This window comes from Leopardus geoffroyi, chromosome B1, assembly GCF_018350155.1.
Source record: "Leopardus geoffroyi isolate Oge1 chromosome B1, O.geoffroyi_Oge1_pat1.0, whole genome shotgun sequence".
Classification (NCBI taxonomy): Eukaryota; Metazoa; Chordata; class Mammalia; order Carnivora; family Felidae; genus Leopardus; species Leopardus geoffroyi.
In genome coordinates, this window is record NC_059327.1 from 38,097,452 (window position 1) to 38,118,788 (window position 21,337).

Genomic DNA, 21,337 nt, shown 5'->3' on the forward strand with positions numbered 1-21,337 from the left:
TGATAGTGCTGCTATAAATATTAGGGTGCATGTGACCCTGCGAATCAGCATTTTTGTATCCTTTGGGTAAATACCTAGTAGTGTAATTACTGGATCACAGGGTAGTTCTATTTTTAATTTTTTGAGGAACCTCCATACTGTACTCCAGGGTGGCTGCACCAGTTTGCATGCCCATCAACAGTGCAAAAGTGTTCCCCTTTCTCCAAATCCTTGTCAACATCTGTTGTTTCCTGAGTTATTAATTTTAGCCATTCTGACAGGCATGAGGTAGTATCTCATTGTGGTTTTGATTTGTATTTCCCTGATGATGGCTGATGTTGAGCATCTTTAAATGTGTCTGTTAGCCAATTGGATGTCTTTTTGGGAAAAGTGTCTGTTCATGTCTTCTGCCCATTTCTTCACTGGATTATTTGTATTCCTGGTGTTGAGTTTGGTAAGTTCTTTATAGATTTTGGATACTAACCCTTTATCTAATATGTCATTTGCAAATGTCTTCTCTCATTCTGTAGGGTGCCTTTTAATTTTGTTGATTTTTTCCTTCACTGTATAGAAGCTTTTTATCTTGAGGTATTATTGCTTTTGTCTCCCTTGTCTCTAGAGACATGTCTAGTAAGAAGTTGATGTGGCCAAAGTCAAAGGGGTTGTTGCCTGTTTTCATCTCTAAGATTTGGATGATTTCCTGTCTTGCATTTAAGCCTTTCATCCATTTTGAGTTTATTTTTGTGTATGGTGTAAGAAAGTGGTCCAGGTTCATTCTTCTGCATGTCACTGTCCAGTTTTCCCAACATCATTTGCTGAAGAGACTTTTTCCATTCTTTCCTGCTTTGTTGATCTAAGGGAAACTGGATGTAACTTCATTCAGGTTTCATTCTGTTTGCTGGTTTATTTGTTTGTTCTTTGCTTCTGTTTTTGCTTAAATTGTTTTTTTCTTTCTTTTATTTCTCTTTCTTGGATACAGAAAAAGCAAATTCTTTTTTATTTTTTGTTTTTGAATTTTGAAAAATTCTATTTTATTTTATTCTACTATTAATTTTTTATTTAAAAATTTTTAAAACTTTTTTTTAACTGCTGTTTCTCTTTTTTCCCGTATTCTTCAAGATTCTTTCAACAAGCAAACTGAAACACACCTAGGATCTAGCTTCCTTATTTGTTTTTTATTTTGTTTTTAATTTTTTAATTTTAATTTTTTACTTTAGTAATTTTTTTCTTCCAAAATGACAAGACACAATATTTCACCCCAAAAGAACAGGAAGAAATGATGGCCAGGGATTTAATCAATGCAGATATAAGTAAGATGTCTGAACTAGAATTTAAGACCACGATTAAAAGAATACCACGTGGGGTTGAAAGAAGCATAGAAGACACCACAGAATCTCTTTATGTGGAGTTAAAAGAACTAAAAACTAGTCAGGCTGAAATTAAAAGTGCTATAACCAGCAGAGCAGTGAATCAGTGATATACAAGATATAATCATGGAAAATAATGAAGCAGAAAAAAAGAGGGAAACTAAGGCAAAAGATCACGATACAAGACTTAGAGAACTCAGTGACTTATTTAAAAAGGAATAACATCTGAATCATAGGAGCCCCAGAAAATGAAGAGAGAGAAAAAGGAGCAGAAGGTTTCTGTGAGCAAATTATAGCAGAAAACTTTCCTAATCTGGGGAAGACACAGATATCAAAATCCAGGAAGCACAGAGAACTCCCATTAGATTCAACAAAAACCGACCATCACCAAGGCATATCACAGTCAAATTCACAAAAACACAGACAAGGAAAAAATCCTGAAAGCAGCAATGGAAAAAAGTCCTTTAACCTACATGGGAAGACAGATTAGGTTCTCAGCAGATCTGTCCAGAGAAACCTGGCAGGCCAGAAAGAAGTGGCAGGAAATATTCAAAGTGCAGAATCTGAAAAAATATGCAGCCAAGAATTATTTATCTGGCAAGGCTGTCATTCAGCACAGAAGTAGAGATAAAGAGTTTCCCAGACAAGCAAAGCCAAATGAGTTTGTGACACCTAAACCAGCCCTGCAAGAAATTTTAACAGTGATTCTTTGAGTGAAGAAAAAACAAAAAACAAAGACTGAAAGCAACAAAGACTAGAAATTCAGAACAGAGAACATCTCCAGAAACACCAATTCTACAGGCAAACACCAAGTCTACATGACACTAAATTCATATCTCTAAATGTAAATGGACTAAGTGCTCCAATTTCAAGGCATAGGGAAACAGAATGGATAAGACAACAAGACCCATCTGTATGCTGCCTACAAGAGACTCGTCTTAGACTAAAGACACCTGCGGATTGAAAGTAAGGGGATAGAGAACCAACTATCATGCTAATGGACATCAAAAGAAAGCAGGAATAGCCATACTTATATCTCACAAACTAGATTTTATTTTTTTATTTTTTCAAATTTCTAAATTTTTTAATGTTTATTTTGAAAGAGAGAGCGAGCAGGGGAGAGGCAGTGAGAGAGGGAGGCAAAGAATCCAAAGCAGGCTCCAGGCTTTGAGCTGTCAGCACAAATGCAGGGCTCAAACTCACGGACTGTGAGATCATGATCTGAGCTGAAGTTGGACACTTAACTGACTAAGCCACCCAGACACCCCTCACAAACTAGATTTTAAAACAAAGACTGTAACAAGAGATGAAGAAGGGCATTATATCATAATTAAGGGGTCCATCCACCAATATCTAACAATTATAAATATTTATGCCTCCAACATGGAAAACCCAAATATATAAATCAATTAATCACAAACATAAAGAAACTCATTGGTAATAATACCATAATTGTAGGGGACTTTAACATCCCACTTACAACAATGGACAGATCACCTAAGCCGAAAATCAACAAGGAAACAATGGCTTTGAATGACACACTGAACCAGATGGACTTAACAGATATACTCAGAACATTTCATCCTAACGTAGCAGAATGCACATTCTTCTTGAGTGCACATGGAACATTCTCCAGAACAGATCACATACTGGGTCACAAATCAGCCCTCAATAAGTACAAAAATATCAATATCATACCATGCATATTTACAGATCACAATGCTATGAAACTATTTGGTAAGGCCACAAATACTTGGAAATTAAAGAACATCCTACTAAAGAATGAATGGCTTAACCAATACATTAAAGAGGAAATTAAAAAATACATGGAAGCCAATGAAAATGAAAACACAACAGTCTAAAACCTCTGGGATACAGCAAAGGTGGTCATAAAAGAGAAGTATATGACAATCCAAGCTTTCTTTTTTTTTTAAATTTTTTTTTAAAGTTTATTTATTTTTGAGACAGAGAGAGACAGAGCATGAGCGGGGTAGGGGCAGAGAGAGAGGGAGACACAGAATCGGAAACAGGCTCCAGGCTCTGAGCCATCAGCCCAGAGCCCGACGTGGGGCTCGAACTCACGGACCCACGGACCACGAGATCGTGACCTGAGCTGAAGTTGGACGCTTAACCGACTGCGCCACCCAGGCGCCCCCCAAGCTTTCTTAAAGAAGGAAGAAATGTTTCAAATGTACATTCTAACCTTACACCTAAAGAAGCTAGAAAAAGAACAACATGTAAAGTCCAAAAACAGCAGAAGGGAAATAATAAAGATCAGAGCAGAAATCAATGATAGTGAAATCAAAAACAAAAAACAAAAAAACAAAACAAAACAACAACAAAAACAAAACACAGTAGAACAGGTCAACGAAACTAGGAGCTGGTTCTTTGAAAAAATTAACAAAATTGATAAGTCCTTAGCCAGACTGATCCAAAAGCAAAAGGACCCAAATAAATAACATCATGTATGAAAGAGGAGACATCACAACCAACACCACAGAAATTCAAACAATAAGAGAATACTATGAGCAATTATATGCCAATAAATTGGGCAATCTGGAAGAAATGGACAAATTCCTAGAAACATATAAACTACCAAAACTGAAACAGGAAGAAATAGAAAATTTGAACAGACCCATAACCAGTAAAGAAATTGAATAAGTAATCAAAAATCTCCCAACAAATAAGAGCTCAGGACTGGATGGTTTTCCAGGGGAATTCTACCAAACATTTAAAGAAGAGTTAACACCTATTCTTTCAAAACCGTTCCAAAAAATAGAAATGGAAGGAAAACTTCCAAACTCATTCCATGAGGCCAGAATTACCTCGATTCCAAAACCAGACAAAGACCCACTAAAAAGGAGAACTGCAGATCAATTCTCCTGATGAAAATGAATGCAAAAGCTCTCAACAAGATACTAGCCAATGGAATCCAACAAAACATTAAGAGAACTATTTACCACAATAAAGTGGGATTTATTCCTCAGCTGCAGGGCTGGTTCCATTTCCACAAATCAATCAACGTGTTACATCATAAGAACCACATGATCCTCTTAATGGATGCAGAAAAAACATTTGACAAATACAGCATCTTTTCTTGACAAAAACACTCAAGAAAAGAGGGACAGAAGGAACATACCTCAAGATCATAAAGGCCATATATGAAATACCCACAACTATATCATCCTCAATGGGGAAAAACCTAGAGCTTTCCCCCTAAGCTCAGGAACACAACAGGGATGTCCACTCTCACCATTGTTGTTCCACACAGTGTTGAAGTCCTACCCTCAATAATCAGACAACAAAAAGAAATAAAAGGCATCCAAATCAGCAAGGAGGAAGTCAAACTTTCACTTTTCACAGAGAACATGATACTCTATGTGAAAAACCTGAAAGACTCCACCAAAAAACTGCAAGAACTGATACTTGAGTCCAGCAAAGTCAGAGCATATAAAATTAACATACAGAAATTGGTTGTATTTCTATACACTAATAATGAAGCTGCAGAAAGCGAAATAGAAAAATCAATCCCACTTCCCACTGCAGTGGAAACCATAAAATATCTAGGAATAACCAAATAACCCTAATCAAAGGGGTAGAAGATCTGTACACTGAAAACTATAGAAAGCTTATGAAAGAAATTGAAGAAGACACAAAAAAATGGAAAAAAAAACATTCCATGCCAATGGATTGGAACAACAAATATTGTTAAAATGTCAAAACTACCTCAAGAAATCTACATATTCAATGCAATCCTTATCGAAATAACACCAGCATTATTCACAGACATACAACAAAGAATTCTAAAATTTGTATGGGATTAGAAAAAAACCTGAATTGCTAAAGTAATGTTGAAACAGAAAACCAGGGACACCTGGGTGACTCATTCAGTTAAGCAAATGACTTTGGCTCAGATCATGACCTCACAGTTCATGAGTTTGAGCCTTGCATTGGCTAAGCATGAGCCCTGGTTTGGGTGAGCTGAAGCCCTGCTTCAGGTGAGCTCCACTTGTCTTTCTACCTCTAGCTTACTTGCATCCTCTTGTTATAAAGAATAAATAAATATATAAATAAATAAATACATAAATAAATAGATTTTAAAAAAAAGTAAAAGAAAAAGAAAACCAAAGCTGGAGGCTTCACAATTTTGGATCTCAAGCTGTACTACAAAGCTGTAACTGTCAAGACAGTATGGTTCTGGCACAAAAACAGACACACAGAACTACTGGTATTTTGATAGGGAATTCATTGAATCTGTAGATTGAGTTGAGCCATTGTTTACAAGTAACAATTCTTCCAATCCGTGAGCATTCCATATCTTATTTGTGTCATTCAATTTCTCTTATCTACGTTTTATAGTTTTCAGAGTACAGATCTTTCCTCTTCTTGGTTACATTTATTCATAGGTATTTTATTTTAGTCTTTTTAATGCAATTGCAAATGGGAGTTTTTGAAACAATTTTTCTCTTTCTTGTAGTTTACTAGTATATAGAAACACAATGGATTTTTGTATATTAATTTTGTATACTACAACTTTTCTGAACTCATTTATTGGATCCAGTAGTGCTTTGGTGGAGTCTTTAGTGTTTTCTATATTTGCTATCATGTCAATCTGCAAAAAGTGATAGTTTTACTTCTTTCTTACCAAGTAAGATGCCTTTTGTTTTCCTCATCTGATTGTTGTGTCTAATACTGTGTAGAATAAAAGTGGCAAGACTGAGAATCCTTGTCTTCTTCCTGATCTTAGAGGAAAAGCTTTCAGCCTCTTACCACTGAGTACCATGTCAATTGTTTGTCAGTATTTGTCATATATGGCCTTTATAAAGTTGAGGGTATATTTCCTACTTAACCACTTTGTTGGAAGTTTTCATCATGAATGGATGTTAACATAAGTTGGAGCATGTCATCACTGGTCAAAATTCTCCAGTGGTTTCTCATCCTTAAAAATCCTTCTCAACCTCAAATCCTCAAAATGGCCTAGAAATAGCAAAGCCTACTCTTTTTAAAAAATGTTTACTTATTTATTTTGAGAGAGAGAGAGAGTGAGCAGGGAAGGGGACAGAGAGAGTGAGGGAAACCCAAGCAGGCTCCACACTGTCAGCACAGAGCCTGATGTGGGGCTTTATCCTACAAACCACGAGATCATGACCTGTGCCAAAATCAAGTCGGATGCTTAACTGACTGCACCACCCAGGTGCCCTGCAATGCCTACTCTTACTGCTGTTTACTACTTTATTTTTCTCCTTAGTATTTCTCTCAGGCTTATATTTAACGTATAAAGAATGCTGTTCATCTTTTTTCTGCCAGTACTAGAATGTAATCACATGAGGGTAAGGACTTTGCCTTTGCTTACTAATGTATCTCCAGAACAGAGAACACATAGTATACACTGAATATATGTTAAATGTATGAATGGAAAGAGGGAATAAATATGAAAAAATAAATTTTCTCAATAAAGTCTCACTTACTTTGAGCTCCTAATATGGAAAATCCTATAAAAATAAAAATGATACGTATATAAACATAGAAGTAGATGTCTGATGAATTCCTAAGTCAGTAACCCCTAGGGACATACTTAAATCTTCAGTGTTCTACCATTCCCATGTTTTCCACAAAAACACTAAGGCACAGGGCTGACCCTGTGGAGCAGTACTGAGACTCATGAGCCTCTACTCAGCAAAGACTTGTGCATATTCTCCCCATGTCCACATTTACTTGACCATGGCTGTCATGTTGACATGCAGGGCAAACCCTGCACTGTGCAATGACAGGCAGGTTGCTATGCTTAAAACAGGGGTTGTCTCTTTCCCTCCCTCTGCAAAGAAAAAAAAATACTTTGTGTGATATTCTTGAGGTTCTTAAAACATAGACATATTTTCTGAGCATCTCATATAGCAGTAAATGAAGACCCAATTTTTACAACCCACTTTGAGCTCACTAAATAAAGTGAGAAATGGGATCACTATGTGGTTCTTTATTTGGATAGTTACTAGATCTCATTCTGACATGAAGAGCAGCTTCTACTTTGACCTTCTAACAAAAGCATCCATTATAAAAATAAGGAGTTTTCAATGGTCATTTATATCTGAATTCCCCTGCCTGATCATTCTTACATGTAACTTACATGTAACATATCAGGATCATATTTACCTGTGGGTAACTACTTTGATACTAAATGAAGAAATTAGACTCCCTAGGTCTGAGAGTAGTATCCTTGTCAACATTAATACAGGAGGGAATCTGCTGTTGACAGTAAATAATAACAATATTAAAATTTTATACCCTCACTCTGACATAATGTTCATAACCAGATGGTAGAAGAAACAACAGAAAACTGAATGTTTTAATATAATTTCATGCCACAAAGTAATCCTTATGGAAGAGTTAATATACTTCAGGTAGGGCAAGTTGAAAATGAGATGGGATATATGGGGTGCCTGGATGGCTCAACTGGTTAAGAGTCCGACACTTGATTTCTGCTCAGGTCATGATCTCATAGTTTGTATGATCCACTGAGCCCTATGACTGGCTCTGTGCTGGCAGCGTGAAGAGCCTGCTTGGGATTCTCTCTCTCCTTCTCTCTCTGCCCCTCCCCTGCTTTTGTGCATGCTCTCTCTCAAAACAAATAAATAAAAAATTTTTAAAAAGTCTAAAAGAATGAGATGGGATACAAAAACTGAGTGAGAAGCCCTGTGGCAGTGAAAAGACTAGTCTTGGGGTCAGGTGGACTGCTGCTGACACTGACACTAATAAGTATGGCATTTTTTAATTTTCCTAAATTATTATTCACTCTTTGTTATGTAGCACTTTCAGGTATGTTCCTTTCATTAAGAAGGGCAAAGAAATTTTGAGAATAAGAAGATGTACCTCAGGGACAGTTTGCTGCCTTTGGCCAAGTTACTAAAATTTTTGTCTTAGTTTATGCTGATTCATTCTCAGATAACTTCTAAGAAATTTCTAGGCAATATGCTCAGCTTCTGTCCTTAGGAATTCTCCAACAGTGTGAATAGATTAGCTATCAAAATAATTTGAGATGGGATTTTATCAAATACAAGTCCAATAGCTATTCCCTACAGAAAAGCATCTACACATTGTTTTTGTGACTTTGTCTATTCAGTAAGCTCTCTCCTTTCATTTTATTCTTAAGATTTGCTATTTTCATGAAGACTTATGTGACCATCAACAACCAAACAAAATTCATATGATTAATGGCTACTTTTTCTACAAAAACAAAGTTCTTTTTTCAGTCTGTAACCTCCTGATGACTTTTTTTTATTGTTTGCTATATTAGCTTATTAAACAGTTTGTCTTTTAATTTTTTCACCATTTATTCATTTTTGAGAGTGAGAGAGACACAGCATGAGCATGGGAGGGGCAGAGAGAGAGGGAAACACAGAATCTGAGGCAGGTTCCAGGCTCTGAAATGTCAGCACAGAGCCTGATGTGGGGCTCAAACCCACAGACCACAAGATCATGACCTGAGCTGAAGTTGGATGCTTAGACAACTGAGCCACCCAGGCGCCCCTAAACAGTTGGTTTTTAATTACCTATAACAATACTTCCCAGTGTGTGGAAAACAATATCCCTTTTCACTAGCAGCAATGCCTACTAGGGAGGAATGAAAAATATCATGTCTAAGGGAAGCAAGCTGTTGCTTAGGTTGAATGTTAACTGCCTACTAAAAGAAACAAAAACAAAACAAAACAAAACAAAACAAAACAAAACAAAAACCCAAGTATTGATTTTATTTGAAAAGAAGTTTAATCAGATCCACATATAAATTTACATGTATCTGATCAAACAGTTTATTTTCTCTTGAGCTCTGCATACCATTTATTTCATTTAACAGTACACTGTTTCCTTTTGATTTCTGATACACGAATACAGCAGTAACAATCTGAATGAAAATAACACTGTGCTGGCAATCTTAACTTAATACTGCCTTTTACATTCGGACCTCACTGCTCTAGCAATCAAATCCTGAACACATTTTCTCCTGACATTTCCCTTTCTCACACAGAAAGGGTAAAAGGCCATTTTAAAATGAAATGAGGAGAAAATCAATAATGTCATGTACATAGCAAAACACTACTAGATTTTTACAATGGAAAGCAAATAAACTACAAACTAAAAACAAGCAAACAATGCAAGAAGGCACTCTTGAAGTAACTGCTTTTCAAATAAATACTGTTCATCTCTAGTTTTCATTCTATGGAATTATGGTAGAATTGATTTGAAGAGACTTTCTCCTTGAAAAGCTGGCTCATCAACTACTAACTGCTAAATTAAGACAGCAATTACATTCAAGACAGCTTTCTGTAAGTTCTTATCTGAAAGCTATGCTAGGACTTAACATTTAAAAAAAATAAATTTTTAAAAGAATTTTTTCCCTATGTTACTCCCATATTAGGCTTTAGCATGTAGTGGTAACCCACTGCCTAAATATAGCAAATACACACATTTCAATTTGTATAGTTTGTATTTGTGGCTTTCTGAGAAAATGTGAGGAAACTTGAATTCCATTTTTCCATTTCAGTCTACTGTTTGGCTCTATTGTTCTCTAAATGGAATTTGTGACTTCTATTTCAAAAAATTTTAAAACAAAAAGCTTGCTTTTATATAATAATAAGTGGAAGAGGTCAGAGGGCTTTAATATAGACAAAAAGGACTGGATTTATACAGAGCTTCATTGCCTCCATTCTTTTGCTCTTGGGCCTCCCAGCCCAGATATTCCTATGGCATTTCATCTTTGCCTGGTGGTAACTCAGCCCTAATACACTGCTTCTAAAGAGTTCTTCCGTGGGTCATTTAGAAAGAAAGGAGAGCTGAATGGCCATCATTGGACCCTCTCCTACCTTCTGGTCCTGCTACTGCCCTCCTCAGGGCCCACCTGGCTTCCAGGAATGAGAGGGCGGATCCCCTGTACTGCTTTTTATTTTTGCAGGACAACAACTCCATCTTTGGTGGAAAAGAAAAACACTTGGGTTGTTAAGGAGAATATACCTTAATTCCTTGATTTCTGCTGAGAAATAATTTTTAAAACACTGCTACCTCTCTCTTTCTTTGTTTCTCTAGCTCTCAAACCCTTTCTATAAGTTCAGTCTGTATTAGTACACAGATTTCTCTTTTTAAAAAATTTAACTCAAAATTCTTAATTTAAAAGCCCCAAAACTTACTTAGAAAATAGTACACATTTTATTTTCTCTGTGGAATATTTAAGAAGTGTTTAGTTCCAATTGTTTAGTTCCAATCCACCAATGGGGCAATCCCACAGAGAACTGTCATCCACAAGGCTTCTGGCTCTGGGGGCTCCAGTTATGCCTATTCCCAATGGCTCTACACAACTTGGCCTTGTGTGAGGGATTTGACAGCAGACAAGTATAAAGTTAACTGTAAAAGAAAATTCACTCCGGGTTAATGGGATTAAAATGTTTGCTTTAGGGGTGCCTGGGTCGCTCAGTCGGTTAAGTGCCTGACTTGGGCTCAGGTCATGATCTCACAGCACATGGGTTTGAGCCCCGCATCAGGCTCTGTGCTGATAGCTCAGAGCCTGGAGCCTGCTTCAGATTCTGTCTCTCCCTCTTTCTCTGCTCTTCCCCCATTCATGCTCTGTCTCTCAAAAATGAAATTAAAAAGTTAAAAAATATTAAAATGTTTGCTTTAAAAAAATGGAAAAGATATTTTCTTTTGAAACACAGGGATATGATGTCAAATTTCTACAAACTCAAGGTAAGTAATTTGAGCTAGAGATTTATCTGGACAAATAATTAAATTTAACTCTTGTGGAATAAAAGTTTGTCTCTTGGGATGCCTGGGTGGCTTAGTTGGCTCAGCATCTGACTTCAGCTCAGGTCATGATCTTAGAGTTTGTAAGTTTGAGCCCTGCATCGGCTCTGTGCTGTCAGCTCCGAGCACTTTGGATCCTGTCTCGCTCTCCCTCTGCCCCTCTGTAACTTGTGCTTTCTAATTGTCTCTAAAATAAATAAAAACATTAAAAGAAAAGTTTGTCCCTCTTGTCCCTCACCAAACTTTTCCATAAGGAGCTCACATCTAAAACAAAAGTTTAGTCTGTTATGGTGACATTTTTATAAGTCATGCTGTTAATCTTTTGGTTTATATTTTGTTTATACTTCTGCTTATATTGGAATTCCTTAAAGTCATACAAGGTAACCCTCAGCAGCACATTCACAGAGTCTTCACTACAACTTGTTTGCCAGACTCACAGCTCCAAAAAGGGTCATAGGGAAACAGGGTCAGTCTTTCCAGGAAACATTTAAAGTAGGTTTGAGGAGGCTTTGAAAGACTGGCTTTAAAATACCTTCCCCACTAATCTTCCATGACATTTCATCCCAGAGATTTATTAATTGCTTTTTGAGCTTAAAGTAGTTTTACACATTCTGTATTCTCAGTTCAAATGTCCCTTTAAATGGGAAGTACCATAAGCTACCATCTTACTGGTTCTGTGTCCAATTTTGAGCTTGTCTTGATAAAGCATCTTCCAACCAGTGGAGTTAGAACACCAAGCAACCATACCTTGTCTAAGTCCCTTGCTCCCTCCAGGTCTCAGGTTCCACATAGGCAGAATGAGGGGGTGGGGCCACTTTCCAGCTGTAAACCTTCCGGGATTCTCTAAATAGGTGACAACTACTTAGAAACAACATATATGAAAGAAGACACAATACTGATTCTTGGGAGGAAAAGGTGAACCAGAAAACGGGGAATAGGACACTAAAGGCAAATGGGAAAACCAGCCATGGTTTACTTATTTCACAATTTTGCCAAAGGCCAGACCTGGTCAGGGAAGAAACCTGCTGTGAAAGCACCTTGCACATTCCTTGCTGTGTGAGTGAGCAGAACCTCAAGGAGGAACATAAGTAGACAAATTATTGAGTGTTCCTGAAAAACGTCTATGACACAAGTAGAGCCAATTTCTAGTCTTCCAAAGAATGCTGTGCTGAAAATTCCTATAGCAAACATCTCTTGGCTTGCATATGGTTTTTTCCCTAATATTTCCAGAAAAAAATTAAAGAACAGTTTATATTTTCATTATAAGTCTATTGAGTAATTTTTAACTAGAAACACCTACACAATCTCAATAGCCTGTCCAGCACCCCAACTCAAAAGACTCTTCATCTCAGATCAAGAACTTAAAATTTAAAACTCTTACATCAAAAGCATACATGTTCTTCTAGAATATGTTAGGAAGGAGAAGCCAAGTTGGCAGAACAGCATGGAAGTTTTTCTTGCATCTCGCGTTCATGAAATACAGCCAGATCAACACTAAACCATCCTGCACACCTAGAAAACTGATTTGAGGATTAAGCCAACAATCTGCACAATCTGAACCACAGAACTCAGCAGGTATGTGGTGGGGAGAGGTGAACTGGGGGTACAGTGAAGCCGCAGAGGGCAGGGAGTTGTTTTTGCATGTGAAGAGAGGACGGAGTTGGGGGGAGAATATGGGAAATCCCCCCCAAAAAAGCAGCTGGAGAGAAAGTGGAAAAGTAGAAACAGCTGCAAGGACTGAACTAACAAGGGAGAAAGGAGAAAGGAGAGGGTTTAAATTTCATTAAGACTCTATGAATAGGGGGGGTGCAAAGACTGAAACTCTGCAGTTCGATACCTGGTGGTGCTCTGGTAAGAAGGACAAATCCTCAGGAGCAGGGTAAAGTCTGGGGGTCTTCAGGCCACATGGGGAGAGTCAGTTCCCCTGCTGGGAAGACATCTGGTAGAGGCTGTGTGCCCCCACCCTCCCCGACCAGGTAAAGGCACCAGTGGACCTGGGAAAACAACCACATTCACTGGTACTGGAACAAGGTCGTGGGTGAAGCCTGGTGCCAGATGTGTGTTGTGATTTTCCATAATCCCTGAAGTGCTGCTGCCACACGATCACGTGAACTTTTTCTGGGGTGGGCTGGCACCCAGCCACAGTCTCTGGGCATCGGCAGCAGCACGGTCCCGCAAATGCTCCTGGGTATGGCTGGCACCCAGCCATTACTCAGTGAGACCCTCCCACAGAGGGGCAGAATAGGTCAAAGCTGCAGTCCCTCAGAAGTAAGGGGTTGGGAAAACAGCCACATCTGAGATAAAACTCAGGAGGGAGGTGTTGCCTGGGGCTTGCTCAGGGACAGTGTAAAAGCGGGGAGTGGACAGAAGCTGGAGACAAAGGACAGGTGCACGATTGCTGATTGGGGAGAACAGAGTTCTGATAGCAGAGACTGGGTACCTGGGTGATGCCATTTTCACCCTTCCTGCGCATCCACATACACACCTACAAGTGCCACAACAATCCACCCCAGTAAGCTAAGCAGCGCCATCTAGTGGGGAACAGAGCCATTACACTAAGTCCCACCCAACTGGGCCAACCTCGCTCTTCAGGAACACCAAAAGTCTCTCTGCCTGCTTAGTTAATGGATTATAAAGCGCTTCATAGCTTGACTTCTAGGGGAAAATGAAGTAATTTCAATCTTATTTCAGTCTGCTCACTGGTCCATCTATTCAATTTTATTTTCTCTTTTTCATTTCTTTTCTTCTTGAACACAGAAAAAAAAATTTTTTATTTTCCATTTTTATTAAAAATACTTTTAATTTTTTTATGCTATATATTTTTTACTTTTTTGTAAATTTTTCAAATTCTATTTTACTTCCATCATTTCATTTTATTCTATTTCATTGTATTCATTTTTTCAAATTTTCAAATGATTTCCTTCCCCTCCCCACATTTCTCTCTAATCTATCAAGCCCCTGTCAACACCCAGACAAAAACACACCTATGATCTAGTATCATTTATTTGATTTTTGTGTGTGTTTTTAATTTTTTAATTTTAATATTTTTATTTTAATTTTTCTACCTCATTAATTCCTTTTCTTCCTTCAAAATGATGAAATTCATGAATTCACCCCAAAAGAAAAAGCAGGAAGAAATGAAAGCCAGGGACTTAACCAACGCAGATACAAGATGTCTGAACCAGAATTTAGAATCATAATAATAAGAATACTAGCTGGAGTCTAAAATAGATTAGACACTTTCTGTGGAGATAAAAGAAGTAAAAGCTAGTCAGGATGAAATAAAAAATGTTATAACAGAGCTGCAATCTCAAATGGTTGCCACAGCAGCAAGGATGGATGAGGCAGAGCAGCGAATCAGCGATAAAGAGGACAACCTCACAGAGAATAATGAAACTGAAAAAAAGAGGGAGACTAATGCAAAAGAGCACAATTTAAGAATTAGAGAAATCAGTGACTCCTTAAAAAAAGAACAACATTAGGGGCGCCTGGGTGGTGCAGTCAGTTAAGTGTCCGACTTCAGCCAGGTCACGATCTCGCGGTCCGTGAGTTCGAGCCCCGCGTCGGGCTCTGGGCTGATGGCTCAGAGCCTGGAGCCTGTTTCCGATTCTGTGTCTCCCTCTCTCTCTGCCCCTCCCCCGTTCATGCTCTGTCTCTCTCTGTCCCAAAAATAAATAAACATTGAAAAAAAAAATTAAAAAAAAAAAAAAAAAAAAAAAAAAAAGAACAACATTAGAATCATAGGGGTCCCAGAAGATGAAGACACAGAAAAAGGAGTAGAAGGGTTATGTGAGCAAATCATAGCAGAAAACTTTCCTAACTTGGGGAAAGACACAGATATCAAAATCCAGGAAGCACAGAGGACTCCCATTAGATTCACCAAAAACTGACCATCAACAAGGCATATCATAGTCAAATTCACAAAATACTCAGTCAAGGAGAGACTCATGAAAGCAGCAAGGGGAAAAAAGTCCTTAACCTACAAGGGAAGACAAATCAGGTTTGCAGCAGACCTATCCACAGAAACTTGGCAGGCCAGAAAGGAGTGGCAGATTATATTTAATGTACTAAATTGGAAAAAAATGCAGCAAGAATTCTTTATCCAGCAAGACTGTCATTCAAAATAAGAGGAGGGATTAAAAGTTTCCCAGACAAAAATTAAAGGAGTTTGTGACCACTAAACCAGCCCTGCAAGAATATATAAGGGGGACTCTCTGAGGGGAGAAAAGACATACATACATACATACAAAAGCAACAAAGACTAGAAAGGACCAGAGAACACCACCAGAAACTCCAACTCTACAAGCAACATAATGGCAATAAATTCATATCTTTCAGTACTCACTCTAAAGGTCGATGGACTAAATAATACAATCAAAAGACATGGAGTAACAGAATGGGTAAGAAGAAAAGATCCACCTATATGCTGTTTACAAGATACCCACTTTGGACCTAAAGACACCTTCAGATTGAAAGTAAGGAGATGGAGAACCATCTATCATGCTAATTGTCGACAAAAGAAAGCCAGAATAGCCATACTTATATCAGACAATCTAGAATTTAAAATAAAGACTGTAACAAGAGATAAAGAAGGGCATTATATAATAATTATGGGGTCTATCCACCAAGAAGACCTAACAATTGTAAACATTTATGCTCCAAATGTGAAGCACCCAAATATATAAATAAATTAATCACAAACATAAAGAAACTCATTGATAATAACCATAATAGTAGGAGACTTCAACACCCCACTCACAGCAATGGACAGATCATCTAATCAGAAAATCAACAAGGAAACAATGGCTTTGAGTGACACATGGGACCAGATGGACTTAACAGATATATTCAGAACACTTCATCCTAAAGTAGCAGAATATACATTCTTTTCCAGTGCACATGGCATGTTCTCCAGAATAGACCACATACTGGGACACAAAACAGCCCTCAACAAGTACAAAAAGATCGAGATCATACCATGCATATTTTCAGACCACAATGCTATGAAACTGGAAATTAACCACAAGAAAAAATTTGGAAAGACAAAAAATACTTGGAAACTAAAGCACATCCTAGTAAAGAATGAATAGGCTAACCAAGAATTAAAGAGGAAATTAAAAAGTGCATGGAAGCCAAGGAAAATGATAACACCACAGCCCAAAACCTCTGGGACACAGCCAACATGTCATAAGAGGGAAGTGTACAACCATTCAGGCCTTCCTAAGTAAGGAAGAATGGTCTCAGATACACAACGTAACCTTACACCTTGAAGAGCTGGAAAAAGAACAGCAAATAAAACCCAAAACACAGCACAAGCAGGAAATAATAAAGATTAGAGTAGAAATCAAAGCTATCAAAAAAAAGAAAACACAGAACAGATTAATCCAGAAGCCGGTTCTTTGAAAGAATTAACAAAAGTGATAAGAAAAAGGAAGGACCCAAATAAAATCAAGAATGAAACAGAAGAGATCACAACTAACACAGCAGAAATACAAACAATAATAAGAAAATATTACCAGCAATTATACACAAATAAAATGGGCAATTTGGAAAAAATGGACAAATTCCTAGAAACATAGACACTACCAAAACGGAAACAGGAAGAAATGGAAAATTTGAACAGACCATACCAGTAAAGGAACAGAATTAGTAATCAAAAAGCTCCCCAAAAAACAAGACTCCAGGGTCAGATGGTTTTCCAGGGGAATTCTACCAAACATTAAGGAAGAGTTAACACCTATTCTCTTGAAAGAGCTGTTCCAAAAAATAGAAATGGAAGGAAAACCTACAAACTCTTTCTATGAAGCCAGCATTACTTTGATTCCAAAACCAGACAGAGACCCCACTAAAAAGCAGAACAATAGACCAATTTCCCTGATGAACATGGATGCAAAAATCCTGAACAAGATATTAGCCAACTGGATCCAACAACACATTAAAAAAATTATTCACCACGACCAAGGGGGATTTATACCTGGGATGCAGGGCTAGTTCAATATCTGCAAAACAATCAATATAATTGATCACATCAGTATAAGAGAGGACAAGAACCATATGATCCTCTCAATAGGTGCAGAGACAGCATTTGACAAAATACAGCATCCTTCCTTGATAAAAAACCTCAAGAAAGTAGGGATAAAAGGATCATACCTCGAGATCATAAAGACCACATATGATAGACTCAACGTGAATATCATCCTCAATGGGGAAAAACTGAGAGCTTTCCCCCTAAGGTCAGGAACAAAACAGGGGTGTCCACTCTCGCCACTGTTATTCAACACAGTATTGGAAGTCTTAGCCTCAGCAATCAGACAATACAAAGAAATAAAAGGCATCGAAGTCAGCAGGGGGAGGTCAAACTTTCACTCTTCGCAGATGACATGATACTCTATATGGAAAACCCAAAAGATTCCACCTAAAAACTGCTAGAACTGATCGGTGAGAGCAGCAAAGTTGCAGGATATAAAATCAATGCACAGGTTGCATTCGTATACACCAATAAAGCAACAGAAAGAGAAATCAAGGAATCGATCGCACTTACAACTGCACCAAAACCCATAAAATACCTAGGAATAAATCTAACCAAAGAAGTGAAAAATCTATACACTGAAAACTATAGAAAGCTTATGAAAGAAATTGAAGACACAAAAAAAAAAAATGGAAAAAGATTCCATGCTCCTAGAGAGGAAGAACAAATATTGTTAAACTGTCGATACTACCCAAAGCAATCTACATATTGAATGTAATCCCTATCAAAATAATACCAGCATTCTTCACAGAGCCAGAACAAATAACCCTAAAATGTGTATGGAACCAGAAAAGACCCTGAATAGTCAAAGCAATCTTGAAAAAGAAAACCAAAGCAGGAGGCATCACAATCCCGGACTTCAAACTGGGTTACAAAGCTGTAATCACCAAGACAGTACATACTGGCACAAAGACATTCAGATCAATGGAACAGAATAGAGAACCCAGAAATGAACCTACAAACGTATGGCCAACTAATCTTTGACAAAGCAGGAAAGAATATCCAATGGAATAAAGACAGTCTCTTCAGCAAGTGGTACTGGGAAAACTCGACAGCGACATGCAGAAGAATGAACCTGGACCACTTTCTTACACCATACACAAAAACAAACTCAAAATGGATGAAAGACCTAAATGTAAGACAAGAAGCCATCAAAATCCCTGAAGAGAAAGCAGGCAAAAACCTCTTTGATCTTGGCTGCAGCAACTTCTTACTCAAACGTCTCCGGAGGCAAGGGAAACAAAAGCAAAATTGAACTATTGGGACCTCATCAAAATAAAAAGCTTCTGCACAGCAAAGGAAACAATCAGCAAAACTAAAAGGCAACTGACAGAATGGGAGAAGATATTTACAAATGACATATCAGATAAAGGGTTAGTATCCAAAATCTACAAAGAACTTATTAAACTCAACACTCCAAAAAACAAAGAATCCAGTGAAGAAACGGGCAAAAAGCATGAATGGACACTTCTCTAAAGAAGACACCCAGATGGCCAACTGACACATGAAAAAACGCCCAACATCATTCATCATAAGGGAAGTACAAATTAAAACCACAATGAGATACCACCTCACACCAGTCAGAATGGCTAAAATGAACAACTCAGTCAACAACAGATACTGATGAAGATGCAGAGAAACAGGATCTCTTTTCCACTGCTGGTGGGAATGCAATCTGGTACAGCCACTCTGGAAAACAGTATGCAGGTTCCTCAAAAAACTAAAAAAACAGAACTACCCTACAACCCAGCAATTGCACTACTAGGTATATATCTAAGGGATCCCAGTGTGCTGTTTTGAAGGGACACATGCTCTCCAATGTTTATAGCAACACTATCAACAATAGCCAAAGTATGGAAAGAGCCCAAATGTCCATCAATGGATGAATGGATAATGAAGATGTGGTATATATATATATATATATATATATATATATATATATATATATACATATACACACACACACACACACACACACACACACACACACACACATACACGAAATGGAGTATTACTCGGCAATCAAAAAGAATGAAATCTTGCCATTTGCAACTACATGGATGGAACTAGAGGGTATTAAGCTAAGTGAAAGTAGTCAGAGAAAGACAAATATCATATGGCTTCACTCATATGAGGAATTTAAGAGACAAAAACAGATGAACATAAGGGAAGGGAAACAAAAATAATATAAAAACAGGGAGGCAGACAAAAACCTAAGAGACTCTTAGGGGCACTTGGGTGGCTCAGTCGGTTAAGCATCTGACTTCGGCTCAGGTCATGATCTCGCAGTTTGTGGGTTCGAGCCCTGCGTCAGGCTCTGTGCTAACAGTTCAGAGCCTGGAGCCTGTTTCGGATTCTGTGTCTCCTCCTCTCTCTGCCCCTCTCCTGCTCATGCTCTGTCTCTCTCTGTCTCTCAATAATAAATAAATGTTAAAAAAAGACTCTTAAATATGAAGAACAAACAGAAGGTTACTGCAGGGGTTGTGGGAGGGGGGACGGGCTGAAAGAGTTGGGGGTGTTGGGGGCCTACTCCTGAAATCATTGTTGCACTGTATGCTGGCTAACTTGGTGTAAATTGGGGGGGGATTAAAAAAAGAATATATTAGGAAAAAAATCTAATGTAGTTAGACAGAGATAAAGTACTCTGGGTAAAAATAAAAAGGGAAAACAAAATACACACCCCATTTCATTGTTCCGATTCCAGAGGTTAGCCCAGGAAAGGATTCAGCACCAGCAGTCAGCAAACTAACAGAAGCAATGGGGAGGGTCATTTATCAAAAAGTCTACAGGAACCAGAAAGGAGGCAATTTACATTGTTTTCATGAAAACTTTCTTTATGAGGGAAATGTATTTGGTTTTCTCCTATCTCAAAAGTTACTGATATGAAAAAGGACACTACAAGGCTATAGGCAACATCATTCATACCAGGTGGGCCTCCTCTTTATTGTATCCCCAACCAGCAGTAATAATCAAAATATTAAACTACTGGTACAGCAATAGGCAAGTGCTAAATCCAAATGGACACCATGTGCAAACCATTGTAAAGCTTTATAGGTGCACAATAGCTGCCTATCAGCTCACTTTCCACCTCTTAAATTAAGTATAATATCTACCTGGGCCTGTTATCAGACCTCCTAATTCCTAACTGACTTTTAAGCAGTTTGCATGGTCAATATATATGCTAACCAGTACAGTAGCCACTAGCCTCAGGTAGCTACAGAACATGTGAAATGTGGTCAATCTGCATTGAGGTATGTCATAAGTAGAAAATATACACTAAATTCTGATGACCTAGTAAGAAAAAAGAATGTAAAATATCTTAATATTTTATATTGATTACATGTTAAAATGATACTATTTTGGATACACTGATTCCACGTGTTTCTCTTAATTTTTAAATGCAGCTATTATAGAATTTAAGATTACATATGTGATTTGCATTATATCTCTATTGCATAGTACTGGTCTAGATCTCCTGAAATCCCCAAATTGAAATATTTTTGTTCTACATTTAACATTCTTGGGGGTCTTCAAGAAAATGAGTTAATATAACAAACTAATTGGTGTTAATATGTCACTCTCCTCAAACAAGCAGAGTTGGAAGGGAACTTTAGGTTAATTTCATTTCATTTTTATAGCCAGGAAACCGAGCTATAAATGTGTAATACTTATAGAGGATAAATGTATAACAAACACATCAAGGATAAGATTAACACAGCCTCCTAACTCCCAGCCAGTCCTTTTCCCAATTTTACTATTTTATCACTGCATTTGCCCTTACCCTGCAGATAATACATTAACTCAAAGCAGTGATCCTTACCAGAGCAGATATTTCAGGCACGTGGAGGAATAAATACAGGGACAGAGAGTCATTTCAAGTCAGATGGTTGGCTGCTTATTCTCAGGTATGACCCTAGTTGTTTTCATCATCTTTTTAAAATGTGATTCAAAGGATCCTGTTGCTAAGCTTCTCCCTTCAAAAGCATACATCATCATTTACAGATTAAAATTCAGAGCTTCTTAGCCCTCTTACATCATGTCATAAAAATGCAATTCCAAAAGGCATTCCAAGAATTATGTCTCTATTGTTAACTAGATTTGAATGCCTAGAAAACTGCTGATCTTAGGTCTCTAGTTTTTGACTCATAACAGTATCCCACTAAAAAAATAAAATAAA

General features: G+C 37.7%; 1 protein-coding gene across 17 annotated transcripts in view; it reads right to left on the bottom strand.

The window, feature by feature from the left end:
- Positions 1–21,337, bottom strand: part of PSD3 (pleckstrin and Sec7 domain containing 3) — a 796,422-nt gene that overhangs the window by 29,143 nt on the left and 745,942 nt on the right. For 2 of the 17 annotated variants that reach the window (XM_045458181.1, XM_045458193.1), the window contains one exon: positions 19,841–19,905. The exons of 12 other annotated variants lie outside the window; for them this stretch is intronic. In XM_045458181.1, coding sequence (XP_045314137.1) covers positions 19,885–19,905 — 21 coding nt within the window. In that variant the 3' untranslated portion in view covers positions 19,841–19,884. Of the gene's footprint in view, positions 1–9,816; positions 10,305–19,840; positions 19,906–20,980; positions 21,135–21,337 lie in introns of those variants that run through there. 3 more of the 17 variants (XR_006707649.1, XM_045458173.1, XM_045458165.1) reach the window with 3 other exon arrangements.